The sequence below is a fragment of the Gymnogyps californianus genome, chromosome 1 (assembly GCF_018139145.2).
Source record: "Gymnogyps californianus isolate 813 chromosome 1, ASM1813914v2, whole genome shotgun sequence".
NCBI lineage: Eukaryota > Metazoa > Chordata > Aves > Accipitriformes > Cathartidae > Gymnogyps > Gymnogyps californianus.
The window spans coordinates 155,691,877-155,705,717 of NC_059471.1; the positions used below are offsets into that span (position 1 = coordinate 155,691,877).

General features: G+C 45.1%; 1 protein-coding gene across 4 annotated transcripts in view; it reads right to left on the reverse strand.

The window, feature by feature from the left end:
* Positions 1-13,841, reverse strand: part of HIPK2 (homeodomain interacting protein kinase 2) — a 133,804-nt gene that overhangs the window by 22,015 nt on the left and 97,948 nt on the right. The window contains exons 3-9 of one of the 4 annotated variants that reach the window (XM_050896496.1): positions 13,475-13,598; positions 11,218-11,337; positions 10,401-10,487; positions 9,110-9,294; positions 5,161-5,323; positions 2,341-2,467; positions 627-748 (exon numbers count right to left, since the gene is read on the reverse strand). In XM_050896496.1, coding sequence (XP_050752453.1) covers positions 627-748; positions 2,341-2,467; positions 5,161-5,323; positions 9,110-9,294; positions 10,401-10,487; positions 11,218-11,337; positions 13,475-13,598 — 928 coding nt within the window. Of the gene's footprint in view, positions 1-626; positions 749-2,340; positions 2,561-5,160; positions 5,324-9,109; positions 9,295-10,388; positions 10,488-11,217; positions 11,338-13,474; positions 13,599-13,841 lie in introns of all 4 variants that reach the window. The other 3 variants (XM_050896481.1, XM_050896490.1, XM_050896474.1) reach the window with 3 other exon arrangements.

The window sequence follows — 13,841 nt, forward strand, 5'->3', positions numbered from 1 at the left end:
TGAGCATGTGCACATGATGACTAGTGGTACCCATTCCTGTTTGGATTTTTTCCTGGGAGGAACCATGCTTTTCCTGTGAGCGCATTTTGGACAATTGTGCCAACAAGTGCTGCTGACAAGGAGAGCTCCTTGGCTGTGGGGCCCTTGCCTTTGCCCCCTACATCTCTCTCATAACTTAAGAGCAGAGGGGTGGCTCATAAAACAGAAGGGTGCAAATTTAAAGCATGAAAGATATTTATCGGCAGCATGCAATTCACCAGTGCAACTCCTGGCCACAAACTACCACGGAGACGGCGAGTTCAGGAGGATGCAGGAAGGTTATTACTGATTCCTCCTCAGCAGAGGCCTGACACAACTTCCCCTGAGGTTTCCCACTGATTCCAGTGGAGAAGCAGAAGGAAAGAATGTCTTTCTAGAGACTTTTGCAACTCTGACATAGCCTTGAGCTGAACAATGAACTGGGGGAAGTTTGGACATTTCAGAGAAAGCTGGAGACCCTTATATGGCTGCCCAAGCCTCCGAACTGCACCACAGAAGGCCCTCAAAGAAAGCTACTCTCCTCAGCCTCCAAGAGCTAAACAACACAAAAAATACCTGCCGAGCTCGGTGTCTTCAGACCTCCTTACCTGTGCGAGGAGTCCTGGCTGGATCTGAAGAGGCTGGGCCCCAGGAGCCTGAGTGACAATGGGAACAGCGTTCTCCATCCGAACTGAATACCCAGCATGCTTCGAAGGGGAGGCTTGTAACCCTGTTCCACCAGGACAGAAGGTACAGCATTAGCCATCAACAGCATTGCTAGGAACGAGGTCTGGTTTTCAGAAGTGCCTAAAGGCACTCGCTGATGTCCACTTAAATTGCAGTGTTCAGTCCCTCCAAAAAATCGGGCTCTCGGAGTCCCACATATTCTACCCCAGCCCAAAGATGTCCATCAAATGTTCATAAACATGATACATGTATAAGGGTGCAGAAAAGACATTTTCAAAGACGCTAAGGGATTAACTGAGTTCATATTTTTAGGGTACCTTGAATGCGTGGGAAACACCTCAATACAATGTGTACAGGGACAAAAGGAAGAGAGGGGAGGGAATGGCTTCTCTTCCCCCATATTCTCTGGTTTGACAACAGAAAATGGTCCTTGCCAGACAAAACCCATTGGTATGTGAGAATGCTCTCTTTAGACCAAAGTGGGACAGTGGGATGGGAATCCAGAACTCCGTACTCCCTCAGCCTTGATGGGGATAGGTGATTTTGTCTTGCACAGCTTCTCAGGACTCATATTTAAAAGGCTCTGATTTGACCGTGTAATCTAGCACACCCCAAACTCCAACCACTGCTGACTCAGCCACGCATTAGCCTCACTGAGCTGGAGGAAGCTTCCCTCTCCGCCACCTTAGTGCACGGCACAGCCTGTGCTACCTCCTCTACTTTAGAGCTTTCTCAAGACAGCAAGCAGAAGATGTTAGCTCACATATTCTAGCAATACATTTCTGAAGTCAAACCCTTGAGATGCATTTTAACTATGTAGAAGAGGTCTAGCTAAACTCCCCTAGTTCAAAAGAGCTTTGATAATCTTGCAGAACATTTAACAAGTGCCTAGAGACTGCTGCACAGACAGGCTTGTAGAAATGAAGAGCAGAAGTTGCACCAGCTGAACCAAGGTCTATTTAGACCACTTTCTACAGATACCTGGCTAGTTATTCCAAATTGCTACAGCATGCAATGTCAAGAGAAGGACAAGTGGCTAAATCTGATCATCACCCAAGTTGTCTGACAATGGTACCTGCCACTGGTATACACAGGCAGAGCTGTTTGCAGCAGGGCTGGAGCTGAAGGAATTGTACTGATAAATAGTCACGAGCATCTGTTATGGGGGCAAACCCTCATCTCCACTAGCACCACACTCCCTGCTGCATTAACCTCCTGAGTCCCCCTTTTAACAACTGAATCACTGAGAAGTGATGAACCCATTGTTTATGTACTGATTTATCGTTGTTGTGGGGGAAAGTTTTCAAGTTTACCAAAGTGAGGCAGAAGAGCCTCAAACTCTGTTCAGGGCAAAGGACGACACATATCACATGTTCTCCCCCAACCCCTTCTCAGTGCCTGCCCCAATGTTTTAGACCAGCCACCTCCAACCCATGATGTTGCAGGTGCCTGCAAGATCCTCTGCTGTTGCAAACTTTTCCATCTGCAACAACCTCATTGCTCTGATTTACTAGGCCAGCAATTTTTGTACCATATGATCTGCACTAAGGAAGCTTGTTTCCAACAAGAGCTAGATGAAACAGCAGCGGGGGAGGGAGCAGCGACTGGCCAAGACCTGGTGAGGCTGTTACTTACCTTGAAAGCCTGGTGGGCAGACGATGAGAGCTTGCTGGAAGGGGTCGGGCCGGGCACAGATCTGCGCTGTTCCTGTCTGCAGGGGCATGCTCCGCTGGGCCACCGCAGCCATGGACGCCGCTGAGGGCTGGTAGAGTGCAGATTGGTAATTTAGTATGGAGACCTCGGGGTTGGCTAAGGAAATAGTGGCACTGGAGGAGGTGGGAGCCAGGTTGGTGGTCTAAAGGAATGACGGGAATTAAACAAAAACAAACAAAAAATGAGGGAGATGGGTACGTTGGAAGAAGCAAAATCCAAAAATAAAATAAAAAAGTAAAATAGTGTAAGATAAAGTAAAAAAAAAAACCAAAAAACCAAAAACATCAAACCGAAACCAAACAAGGGGTAGAACAGGACACTGAGGAGCACAGAGGCAAGGGCAGTGACAGGGAAAGGAGCACGATCTCCCTGAGTAACCGCAGCTGTACCATGCCACGGGACCTCCGGCCACATGGTGCTGCTGTGTACTGCTTGGAGACATAGCACGTTCTCCAAAGCAGAACTGTAGCCCCATTTATCGCCCACCTGGCTCCAATTTGCAGCATGATGAAGATGGGTTCAGAAAATGCTACCATCCCCAAATCACGTTTTTCTCTCATCATGCACATAGCTCTAGAAGCAGCTCACATTTCCCAGGTAAAAGAAACTCAGCACCTCCATGCACTGTGAAGCCTCATCCCAAGAGAGGAGACTCATTCCAGCCTTTTCTCTACTTTGTATCTAAGAAGGCACATGCCCCTTGAATTATGTTTTGAATTCGAAGGAACCGTAAGGCATAACAGGAGGTAATAATAATACTTTCAAAGTCCAAACTTCGCTTGGCTTGACTTTAAAATCTCTCAGAGCAGAAACTCCAGCAGGGGATGTTGCAAAGCCACAAAAATCAGCCCAGTGTTCTGCAAAACATCGAGAAATCTCAGGGTGACTTGTTTTTTTTATTTGGACTGAGTCTGTAACAGTTGCAGACAAACAACCTCTAAACAGGTCTGCCATGGCTCTATAAAAATACGACCTTAGCATTCACGTCTAGGCAGCTAGGCTCTACCAGACCGGAGCCCACTTTTCCCCTCCATCCAAACGCACCAGCATCACTGCTGGAGATAGGTCAGACAACACTTCCTTATGGTGAACGTATGAACCCAGGATGAGGCTTTGATCAAGGCTGCAGGAGGCATTTCGCGTTGCCCTGGTTGCCACTGGGCCTGGGAAGGGTACCCGTGCTGCACTGCCACAGCCACAACCACAGCCACTAGGGATGCGACGGTGAAACTTTTCTTCCTCCTCCTCCCCTCTCTGTGCAGAGGCAGAGAAGGGCAATCTGTTCCCCTGTGCAACACACCAAGCAGCAACCACGACAGCTCCCACACTCCTAATCTCAGGAGTCATAACTGGAAGGAGGCAATCCCCAGATATTTTGCAGAGACAGGGAGCACCAGAGAGCCAAGATGAGTGGTATGTTGAAGAGAACGGTGAAATGTTTAGAGCTTGTTCAAATTAAAACACCCTTCCTGGAAATGTTTCTACCACTTCTTCTAGGAACACTGGAGATACCGGTTCTGCTCACAACACACACCCCTTATGAGAATTCAGAGATTACCACGGATCTCCCCGGCAAACAACTGATCTTAACATCAAGTGAGTTGCGAGGAAACGAAAGCAAGTCTGCATTTCCTACTAGCAATTGTGGTACAAATGGTGTCTCTACCCTGCAGCTGGGGCCCAGGGGAGCATGTAGCATGCATTTCTTTAGTCAGCGTCTCAGAAACAGCCAAGAAAGGGAACCAGTGTTTGTAACTAATACCCTATCACACCAAGCCATGACCTATCTTTGTCTGCATCTGCTTAATGAATTGTTCCAAAAGACCTTCTGTGATCATGTGTTGAGAACTGAGTCATGAAGTCTGGTTTTCTGAGTGACACAGGAACACCCTGTGCATCTACACAGACTCCTTTAGCTCCCTTGCTTTCCAAGCACCATTTCCGCACCACCACCTGCAATCTCTAGAGTGAATCTTGAGCAGCCTGTTCCCAAAAGGCTTAAAAGACAGTAGCTATTTCTTGAGCTTCAGTCTCCTAGAGTGCTGTCCCTGGAGAGTTTCCTTTCACTGTTGTAATACAGTACCGCAGTAAACAACTTAGCCTGCTAGTCACATAAAATTTGTCAATCCAGCACCCCCCGACACTGGGGCATGTAAAACTAAAACAAGAGTTCAAAGCATGACTACAAAGCCAGAGCCCACCAATGTAGAGTGCAATGTGTTCCGAGTGGGGGTACGTGCACAGGGTCCCCACGCCAACTGTGGCACCTGGAGTAAAATCAATGAGAGATAAGAATAAACATTACCACTAAACTCTTCTTTCCTGTTGATCGGTTACAGTGCTGCGTCTGTTACAGAAGGGTTTAAATTCTTTTTACTTCAATGCCAATTTGAAGAAGTGCTGTAAGTTCACAAATACTTCTGCCTGACCCAGGGAGCGCAGTCCTGCTTGCTGCATTAAGGGACTAATGAGCTTTTCCCCATAGCAACTTCCCAAGTAAGCAGGATTTATCACCCCCAACAACAACATAAACAATAAGGGCAACGTTTCACCATTGCACAAAATGTCACAAGATTACTGCTTGCCTGAAGAAAAGCGAATGAGGAAGAGCAGAGGAAGGAGAGTAAAAAAGTACCATCTTTTTGCAGGCATGTTAAATGGGATGCTACTTTGCTTTTCATCTTCTAGACCTTACTGATGTAAATGTTTCAAGTGCTGGCTGCTTCTGATCAATGCCCTTACCTGGTTGTGGACTGTGTTCAGCTGGTTGTTAAAAGTCATGGTCAAGTTGGTCGATGTACTTGGGGCTACATGGGTGATGAATGGCGTCTTGCTCTGGTTCACTGTGTCATACATATTCACCCGCCGCTTGCAAATCTCCATGTTCTGGAAGCAGGACTTGACGCTGTGTAAGGATAGGGGACAAGGAAGAGACAGAAAATCAACCAACCGACCAACACAGGTAACAGTTCATCACAGTGGCCCTGCATTAGGTCTCCACGGCTGGCTTGGCACTTTCTAGGCTCTTAAAGCCCTTTGCTATTTTATGCAGGTCTCTCTTAACCAGTGAGAGTCAGATTAACCCTGTACTGAAGAGGGCCAAATGGGTGTCAAGATGAGAGCAGCTGCTCTGGGACCCCTGGGTGCCCCATGGGTCTGAGCACTGCAATGTAAGTCACAAAAAGCAAGCCAATTGGTTGCTTTTTAGGTGGCAGGGCAAGAAATACGAAGTGGCTATTTTAAAAGACTGAAAGAGACCGAGAGCAAGAAAGATAAATAGATACTGTTTTTTTTCTGATGATTGAGCCTGAGAGGAAAAGACAACTCATGCTTTCTGCCTCAGCATAAGCCTAAAGGTAGTTTTACAAGTCTTTTGCAAGGAAGAATTTTACTGTTGTTGGTCACTGAGACCCCTGAAAAATCTTACTTGTTCCTTTTAAAAAGTAGTTCACTGAGAGCTGAGTCCAGCCAAGCGGTTAAAACATTGCCCCTGTCTGTCTAAACACTTCTGCAGATGCTTATCTTGAAGCACATGAGCTGTCCTCTTGCAGTCAACGGGACGATTCATATCACAAAAGGTTATGCCAAATCAGATTCATCAACGTCCCGAGGGAATCAGGTTCTGAGGTTATCTCAGACTGCGAACTGGATCTCTTGGGGGAAAGATTACAGCTTCGTCCTCTACACAGACTTTCCTTTAAATGTTATTGATAATAGCAATGGAAATTTTGAGAAGTATCATATTTTGTATCCCCAGTAAAGGAGATGAAATACTCTCTGCATTGCTAGAGCACTCTAGGTGTCCGGTACATGAAACTGCCGGTATTTCATTTTTATAATTGGGATAGCAAAGCATACAGAGGTTTAAGAGGTAACAACATAGCTATCTTGTGCAAAACTGTATTTTTAATAAAATCTTGTTCTTCCAAGGTCTAAAAACCAATACAGGTTTTCCACAATTCTTCCATAATAATTGTTTTTACAAATGTGACCTCAGGGTCTGAAACACAACCCAAAAATGTATAAAGGCATTTATTTTATTTCCATAAATAAAATGGAAACAAAATTCCAGAAAAATGGAAAATCCAAGCAGTGAAAATCAGCTGCAGCTGTAAAAAATCAGCTGTATGCATAATTTCTTTTGTAACGATCCAAGCTGTTAGAGGTAGGGGAGGTAAACACATCCTCACATAATTTTTAAGAACCAAAATGTCCCTTCAAAAGGAACAAGCACATATGATCCCTAGGGCTGGTTAGGGAGAGGACCTAGATCTTTTTATCCCTGTCTTGTCTCTTACTCACATGGTCATCTTTCTTCTCTTACAGGTAATATCTTGATAACTGGATCTGTGCCATAAACACCTGCAGACAAGACAGGCTCAGGACACTGTGCATAGCTGCGCATTATGTGCATTCATTTAAAGAACTATGAAATACCTGTAAGTGGCAGAACACTCAGAAAAATCAAACACTTATCAATAAATACATGACTATTGGTTTGCATTTTTCCAGTCAAGTATGAATATAATTCTCCCTCCAAAAAGCAGAAAGCACTGGAAAGAGTATATATTCCGTACATGGTAAACTGTGTGTGTTACCAAATGGTTTTATATAACAAGGTATAATCTCTACTAACGTAATACTGTGCTCTCTGTCTTTACTTTAAAAAAAGGGAAAAAAAAAGAAGGCAGGGACAGAGCAAAACAGACAGAAAGACTGAGGAGTACCCAACAATTTAAGAGCCAGGCAGTTAAATATGTGACACGAGGAGCTAAACTTGCTCTGCTGTTTGCTTGGAAGTAAGCAGAACAGCCCCTCTCAGGCTGCTCAAACTTGCAGACTCTCTGAAGCATGCTACAGCAGAGATTCCTTCCAGGAGCTACATCTTCCATATATTCTCACTTTCTCTGCTGCCCGATTTACTTTCAAGAGAGATTACAACTCCTTGCATCTCTCAAGGCTTTAAAGTTTCTATTCTCAAAACCACAGGCAATCACAGACAGAATTTCCATCAACTTGCCACGTGGGTTACAGCTTATTGCTCTCTTTACCAATCACCGCTTCCAACGTGGAGGGGCTGTGCGGGGTTACGTACCCGGCTGGCACAGCTTTTAGTATTCAGAGACCTGATGCTGAATTTTTTATTCAGGTAAAATTCTCACTGCTATGGGCCCCAATGATATTTTCAGCCTTTCTGGGGCTTTGCCTGAGCAGCCACAAGTGAGCACTTCAAACATGAAGATGCGATTATGGTCTGTTGCGTTAGCGGAAAGATTTCTGATGGCAATGCATTATGCCACAAATCTCTCCTATCTTACACAATCGTTTGTTGCACAGTAAGAAGGACTGTTGCAAATTAAAAGACTTTAGTATATGATGCTAACACTGGTAGAAAATACTGTCTTTTTTTTATTTATGAACGGTTTTATATGAAACTTACTTCCTCTCTGTTTAGCACAACAATCTCCCATCTTGTTTTCATTTATCACTTACTATTTACTTATAGATAACAATGCTCAAAGATGTCTACACAGATTGTGCATCCGCTACCTTCTGGTAAGCAGCTGCTCTTATCTTGTGATAAATGTAACAAAAAGGCAGCCACAGCTCCTTCACAGAGGGAAAACTACCTTAAATGAACTTGAAATACCGCAGGTAAGAGCACACATACAGGCAGGAGAGGTGACACAGTAACCTGTTGCTCTGCAGCACCCACACAAACATACTCTACGGCTTTTTCAGCAGTCCCCTTTATTTTTGTACCTGAGCTCCTCACAGCCTTTAAACACCCATGCACATAGCACCCAATGAAGTACAGTGCTGTGCCGGTAACTCTGTTCTCCTGATGAGGTGAAGGGACAGCCTGCAAAAGCACCTTGAACTGCAAAGTGCTGTAGAGCAGGATGTTCAAAGCTAGGTGTCCTGATGGCTTTGGAAAACTCCCACTATGTGTCTGCCTTCACTTGCACCTGAGAAGCCTGGCCCTGTGTGAAGTGCCCAGGGGAGAAGAGCAACGTTTCCTGCATTTCAGGCTGCCGCGCTCTGTGACGCAGCCTTAGGAGAAGGGGGAGTCAGGCTTGAAGGCATGACACTTCTTCACATCTCCATCGCGCAGTGGAGCCCATCTCCATCCACAAATGCGTCAGCTGAGGTCAGAGCGTGGTGTTTAAGGTTACATAAGTGGGCAACAACAAAGCTGAAAACTGAACTCCTTGTCCTGTTGCCTGTGCCTGTAAACCAGCCTGCTGCAGAAAAAGCTCTTCCCTTAAAAAGCAAACAGCCCCAAATTGACCCCTGCAAGATGGGAAGGTTCTGGGAGGAAGGGTTGGCTCCCCACTGCAGATAAGGTTGATTACTGCAGTAACAATCAGGACTATATTACTTTGAGATATACTGATACTTTCAACACTAATTGCATAATTTCTTCTGCATTTTAATGCAAACATATGTAATTATTGAATATTTACATAATGAATGTAGCACACTCTGCAGTGTTTTAAATGCCAAGCACCTACAACACAATTCTTGCAACCTTAAGAGCTGGCAATCCTCTTTTTTTTAACCAGAAAAAGATTAAAACTTAGGGCTTAAGCATCTTAATAATGCCCTTCAGATACATTTGGTCTCCACCACAACCAGCTCTCCTCTTCACTCCTCAATTCAAAACCCAAGGGAAATGAAAGCCACGTACTGTGTGCTGTGAGGGAAATCGAGCAAGTGCGTCATGGTGACAAAAGGGTGGTTCAGAGTTTCAATGGGTGTTATTCTCTTATCTGCATCTATCGTCAACATCTTCTTTAACAGATCTATAAACTCCCGCCGGTCTGCCTTTTCCACCAACATATCACTTCCTTCCAAATCTGTTGTCATGTTCACCTAAAGGAGAAAGGACAAGGGTGAGCACTAAAGGGAAAGAGCAGATGGTCAGGTCTCCAGCAAACTGTGTTTAGTCCTCGTTGGAGCACATGCCCTGCAAGCCTCCCTGTCTAAAGGGGTAGTTGCTGAAGTCACACGGCAGACTCCACGGTGGCTAGTCATCTGGCTCGTGCACGTCAGATCTCTAGACAGACTGTTAAGTGTTCAGCTTGCTTGGGTCAATGGCTAATGAAACACTTAGTCACCCTCCACTGAAGATGAACAGCTTCCATGTGGTAGCAGGCAAGCTCTGATAATCAGTATATTTATCATATAAAGGACTGTGCTATCAGATACTTAACTATGTGCCCTGTGAGCAAAAAATATATAAAATAAATAAAAATTGTCAGTAGGTTTATGAGAAACATCCCATTCGTGTATCAGGTGCCAGGAAGAAAACCCCGTTATGTTATTTCATCCATTTATACAGTCTCCCCTGATCTCAGTCCTCCATTTCTGCATGTTTGCTTGTGAAAGCTACAATGCCTAGACTTTGCTAGCACAAACTGCAGTTTTGTGCTAGTGTTGTGCGCTAGTGTTGTGCCAGTTTTGCGCACTAGTTTGTTTGCTAGCACGAACTCCAGTTGCAGGAGTGGTTATGCTGGAATTAACTTTCACAACCACACGGAATTGACACAGTGAATTAGTACTCCCTGTTCCCCCAGATAGCCACGTTTTACAGAGCACACTCTTCTGCAGCCACAGTGATTACTTCCAATGTCACTTTTTTACAAACGGCAATTTTAAAGCGCAGAGAAGTGACTTGCCAGTGGTCACACAGAGGAGCACTGGAGAGACAAGAGAAAACGCAGGATTTCGACACTCAGAGATGTGACTTAGCCATTTTCCAAGGCTGCTTTACTACAGCACATTGAGCCCACATGCCCCTATGTGCAGTTTCCCCTACAAAGCAGCATATAATGAGATGATTTGGTAGGCATAATCCTGGTGTTTCTCAGAAGCTGGCACAAGAATAGGATACACAGAGAAATCATGTAGTTCCCCTTTGTTAGCTTTGCCCGAAAGCACACGAAACAGTCTTGCTGGTTACTCACCAATGCTCTTACCTGTGCCATATCATCCAAACAGTTGAAAATATACTTTCTTGCTTCCTTCGACTTAATCCCTGTCTCTGCCTCATGATCATCCGGTGTCTGCTCAAAACAGGAGAGAGGCATTGACCAGAACTGCCCTCCAATCAGCTGCGGGTTATGTGCCACTTCCAGCTTCTGCCTTATCCTGCCCTTATCAGAGACCACTGTGTCTCTCTTGCCTGACCAGATAACATTTACACTATCTCCGCTGTGGTTATATGACAGCTTTTGTGTCACAAGGTGATTTATCTCTTCTTTTTCAATTCAGAGGATCCTCCCAACTATGGTGGGAGTCCCAAAGGTCTCTTACACCCACCCCAGCGTGAGGCTCAGCATCCCATCCTTACAGCCAGAAGCCCACTGGCCTCTCTCCTAGGGGACCGAATGCAGCCAAACACACTGGTAAAAGAGACTCAGGGCTCACTTGCATTACTAGTGGCTTTGATTGTCAGAATTAAAATGCTTTCTTTTTTTCCCCCCCGCAATGTGTTAGATACTACAGCGAAGTCTGCCCAGAGCATGTTTCATTTAAACTACACATCAATTCATTGACTACTTAGAGGGAGATTTCCAGGTCAATTCCAGACTTAAATTTCCCACAAAGCAGTGCCAAGTAGGTGGGCTAAGGGCTGCAGGCTTCAGGTATGGCAGTTTTACCTCGGGCTATACCCACACCAATGTCTGTGCTGCATTGCAAAAAGCAGAGACCTAGGCTCTGAGGTGACCTGAATGTCTCCTCACTTCCAACCAACAACTGCAAGGTAAAAGAAACAAGGGAATGTCTTCCTACCTTCAGCCTCCACAAAGGATACGGTGAGTCTGTATCCCTGTTGAAAAACCTTGTAGTCTTTGTCCCTGCACTTAACAAATACTCTGCTGGTAAGCCCTGTGTCTGTGAAATATAGCGAATCTGTAAGAGAAGGATGAGAGATCACTGTTCATCCTGTGAAGATCTCTGGATGTCTTCCTTGAAGGAGGGCAGGAGGCATTTAAAACAATAGAACAAAGAAAGAAAGAGAAAACGTAGCACGTAGTTAGACTTCACCAAAAAAAAAAAACCATGCAAGGAATGAGAGGAAAGAGAATTCCCGTACAGCATCCCTTCATTTATCATGTACATCACTGGAAACTCACCCTTACCATACGCTCCCACAAAGCCTATGGATAAAGAGAGGAAAGTCCCTAAGACGGACTTTTAGAGGTCAAAGAGGAAGACCCACGCAGAGATTTCAATGGGGTGTTTCACCGCTTTGCACCTTTTTACGTCACGCTCTCCTCTCCAGGAGGTAATTTCAACAATTTGGTACTTGCGCTCTAACTTCTGCTGTTTTTTCCCCCAGTTGAGTGCACAGCCTTTCCTAGGAGCAGTCTGAAGTTCAAAACGGAGGACTATGAAGTGACTATCTTTGAATTTATATGAAATATGCACTCAAACGAACTGACACCGTCATGGTATGTGAAGTACTTAATCTCTATTGCCTACATGACTTCATTTGTTATTTGGGTTACTTCCATGAGTATGACCTCGCTGGCACTCACACAGCTAAAAGATGCTACACATGTGTTTCCAGCATCTCAGACTTTAATTTATTTATTCAAAGGAGAAAGGGTCTGTGATTACACAATTAGAGACCAATCTCACACACACCTGGGGTGCCACACAAAACCTTAACTTTGGCATCTCCTGACTCCTGAATGTTTCAGTCTGCAAAATTGCTGCAAACTCTGCAAAACTACTAAAAATAGTCATATCCTCCAGAAAATTCTAGGGAAGAATGGAAAGCATTTTTGAGAGAAGAAACAGAGAAGGGTAAAAAAAATTAAATAAATAAAGGCATAAAAAGCAGCCGTGGTTTCAAAGACTTCCAAGCACTCAGGACCCGGTTCACTGAGCATGGTTTGCTTGGCTCTGCAGCTCCTTAGGCTCATCGGAGCTCGTGCACCTGAGAAGCACCAGGATCCTGCCCGCAGCCCAGCACCAGTGCTGCAGGGCGACTCAGGCTGCAGCGAGGGGCCAGGATCAGCCCCTACCCCTTTCCCAGCTCCCCAGGAGCCCTCACCGTACTTTGCCAGAGGAAGCTTTCTGCTGGGCAGTTAAGCTGGGCAGGTAGGTATGGTGATTTCTTTTTCAGCTGTGTGTTTTATGGCTTTTGGGGTGTGGCAGGGAGGAGAAAGAAATCTACTTGTTGTGCTTGGTATGTGATTTTCAAACGCTTGTAGGTTTTTCAGCTACGTCTGATTTCCTTTGGAGTCACTAATGGCCCTGCTCTTCACTGCAGGTTATTTCCCCTGCCAAATTTCACCTTTAAAGCTCTGACTAAAAAAATACTAGTTACAAAAGAAGAGTCAAAGAAACATTTTCATATATGAAAAACTTATTTATTACCCTGCTCCTTTTCTTTTTTTTTTTTTTTTAATTTTCTAAAAGAAAAAAGACCCTTTTCAGGCCGCATTTGCAGACAGCTAAGATCACCCTGAAGAAGACTACGGGAATGGAAAGTGTTCTGCAGCCCTGGCTGTAGCAGCCATTCCGCCATCAGTTTTAGGACTACAAAAGGAGTGTAAAAGCCTATAGGGAGAGAAGCACGACAGCTTATATTAACTGGAAACCTACACCACTGTGAACGTTCTCCTTCTTGTCATTGCTTTTAATACGCACCCTCGTAAAAGGGATTATGAAACGCAGTAGAGATTGTGCAGTTTCTTCTTCTAAATAAACCTTTATTCAATCCTCGCTGTTACAGCAGAGAAGGGTGCCTGCTCTGCTCAGTGAGGAGAGACAAGTACAGAGCTCTCCAGTCAATGGCAGTGTTGACTCTTGATTGAGATTTCACTTAGGCAGTGAGGTCTTAAAAGCCAGCGTACCAAACAGCACACTGGTTACCTAGAGTAAATAGCCCAGGTGGATAATGAAAAAGTTGACTTGGGAGGGTAAGAAACACATATCCTGTTAGCAAAACAGAAAAAGTTGGCATCTGTTCACTCTGACAAGAGAAGGGAAAAACTCCTGTGCACTTACCAGCATCCAGGGCAATATCCGTACCCACCTGATCATACTCCGAAGCTCCCGGGTACAACGGCCAGCCCAAGAACAGCTCTGCAATGACACATCCCAACGACCACATATCGATTGCTTCACAAAACGGTAAACCGAGGATGATTTCAGGGGCTCTGCAAAGGAAGAGGTTAAAAAACATCAGCAATGGGAGCAGATCCGCTTGGCTGGCATAGGGAGGCGCACACAGAGCACGATGCTCGTGAAGCTGCCTGCTGCCAACAAGTGTCATTGCTCCTACGGAGCTGAGGGCCCCACTGGCCACCAGCAAAGTGTCTGCTACCCAAGCATGAGTCGGTGAATATTTATCCTTGCAGAAGAGTCCTCTAGCAGCATTTAGCCAAGAGACAGCCCTCCGT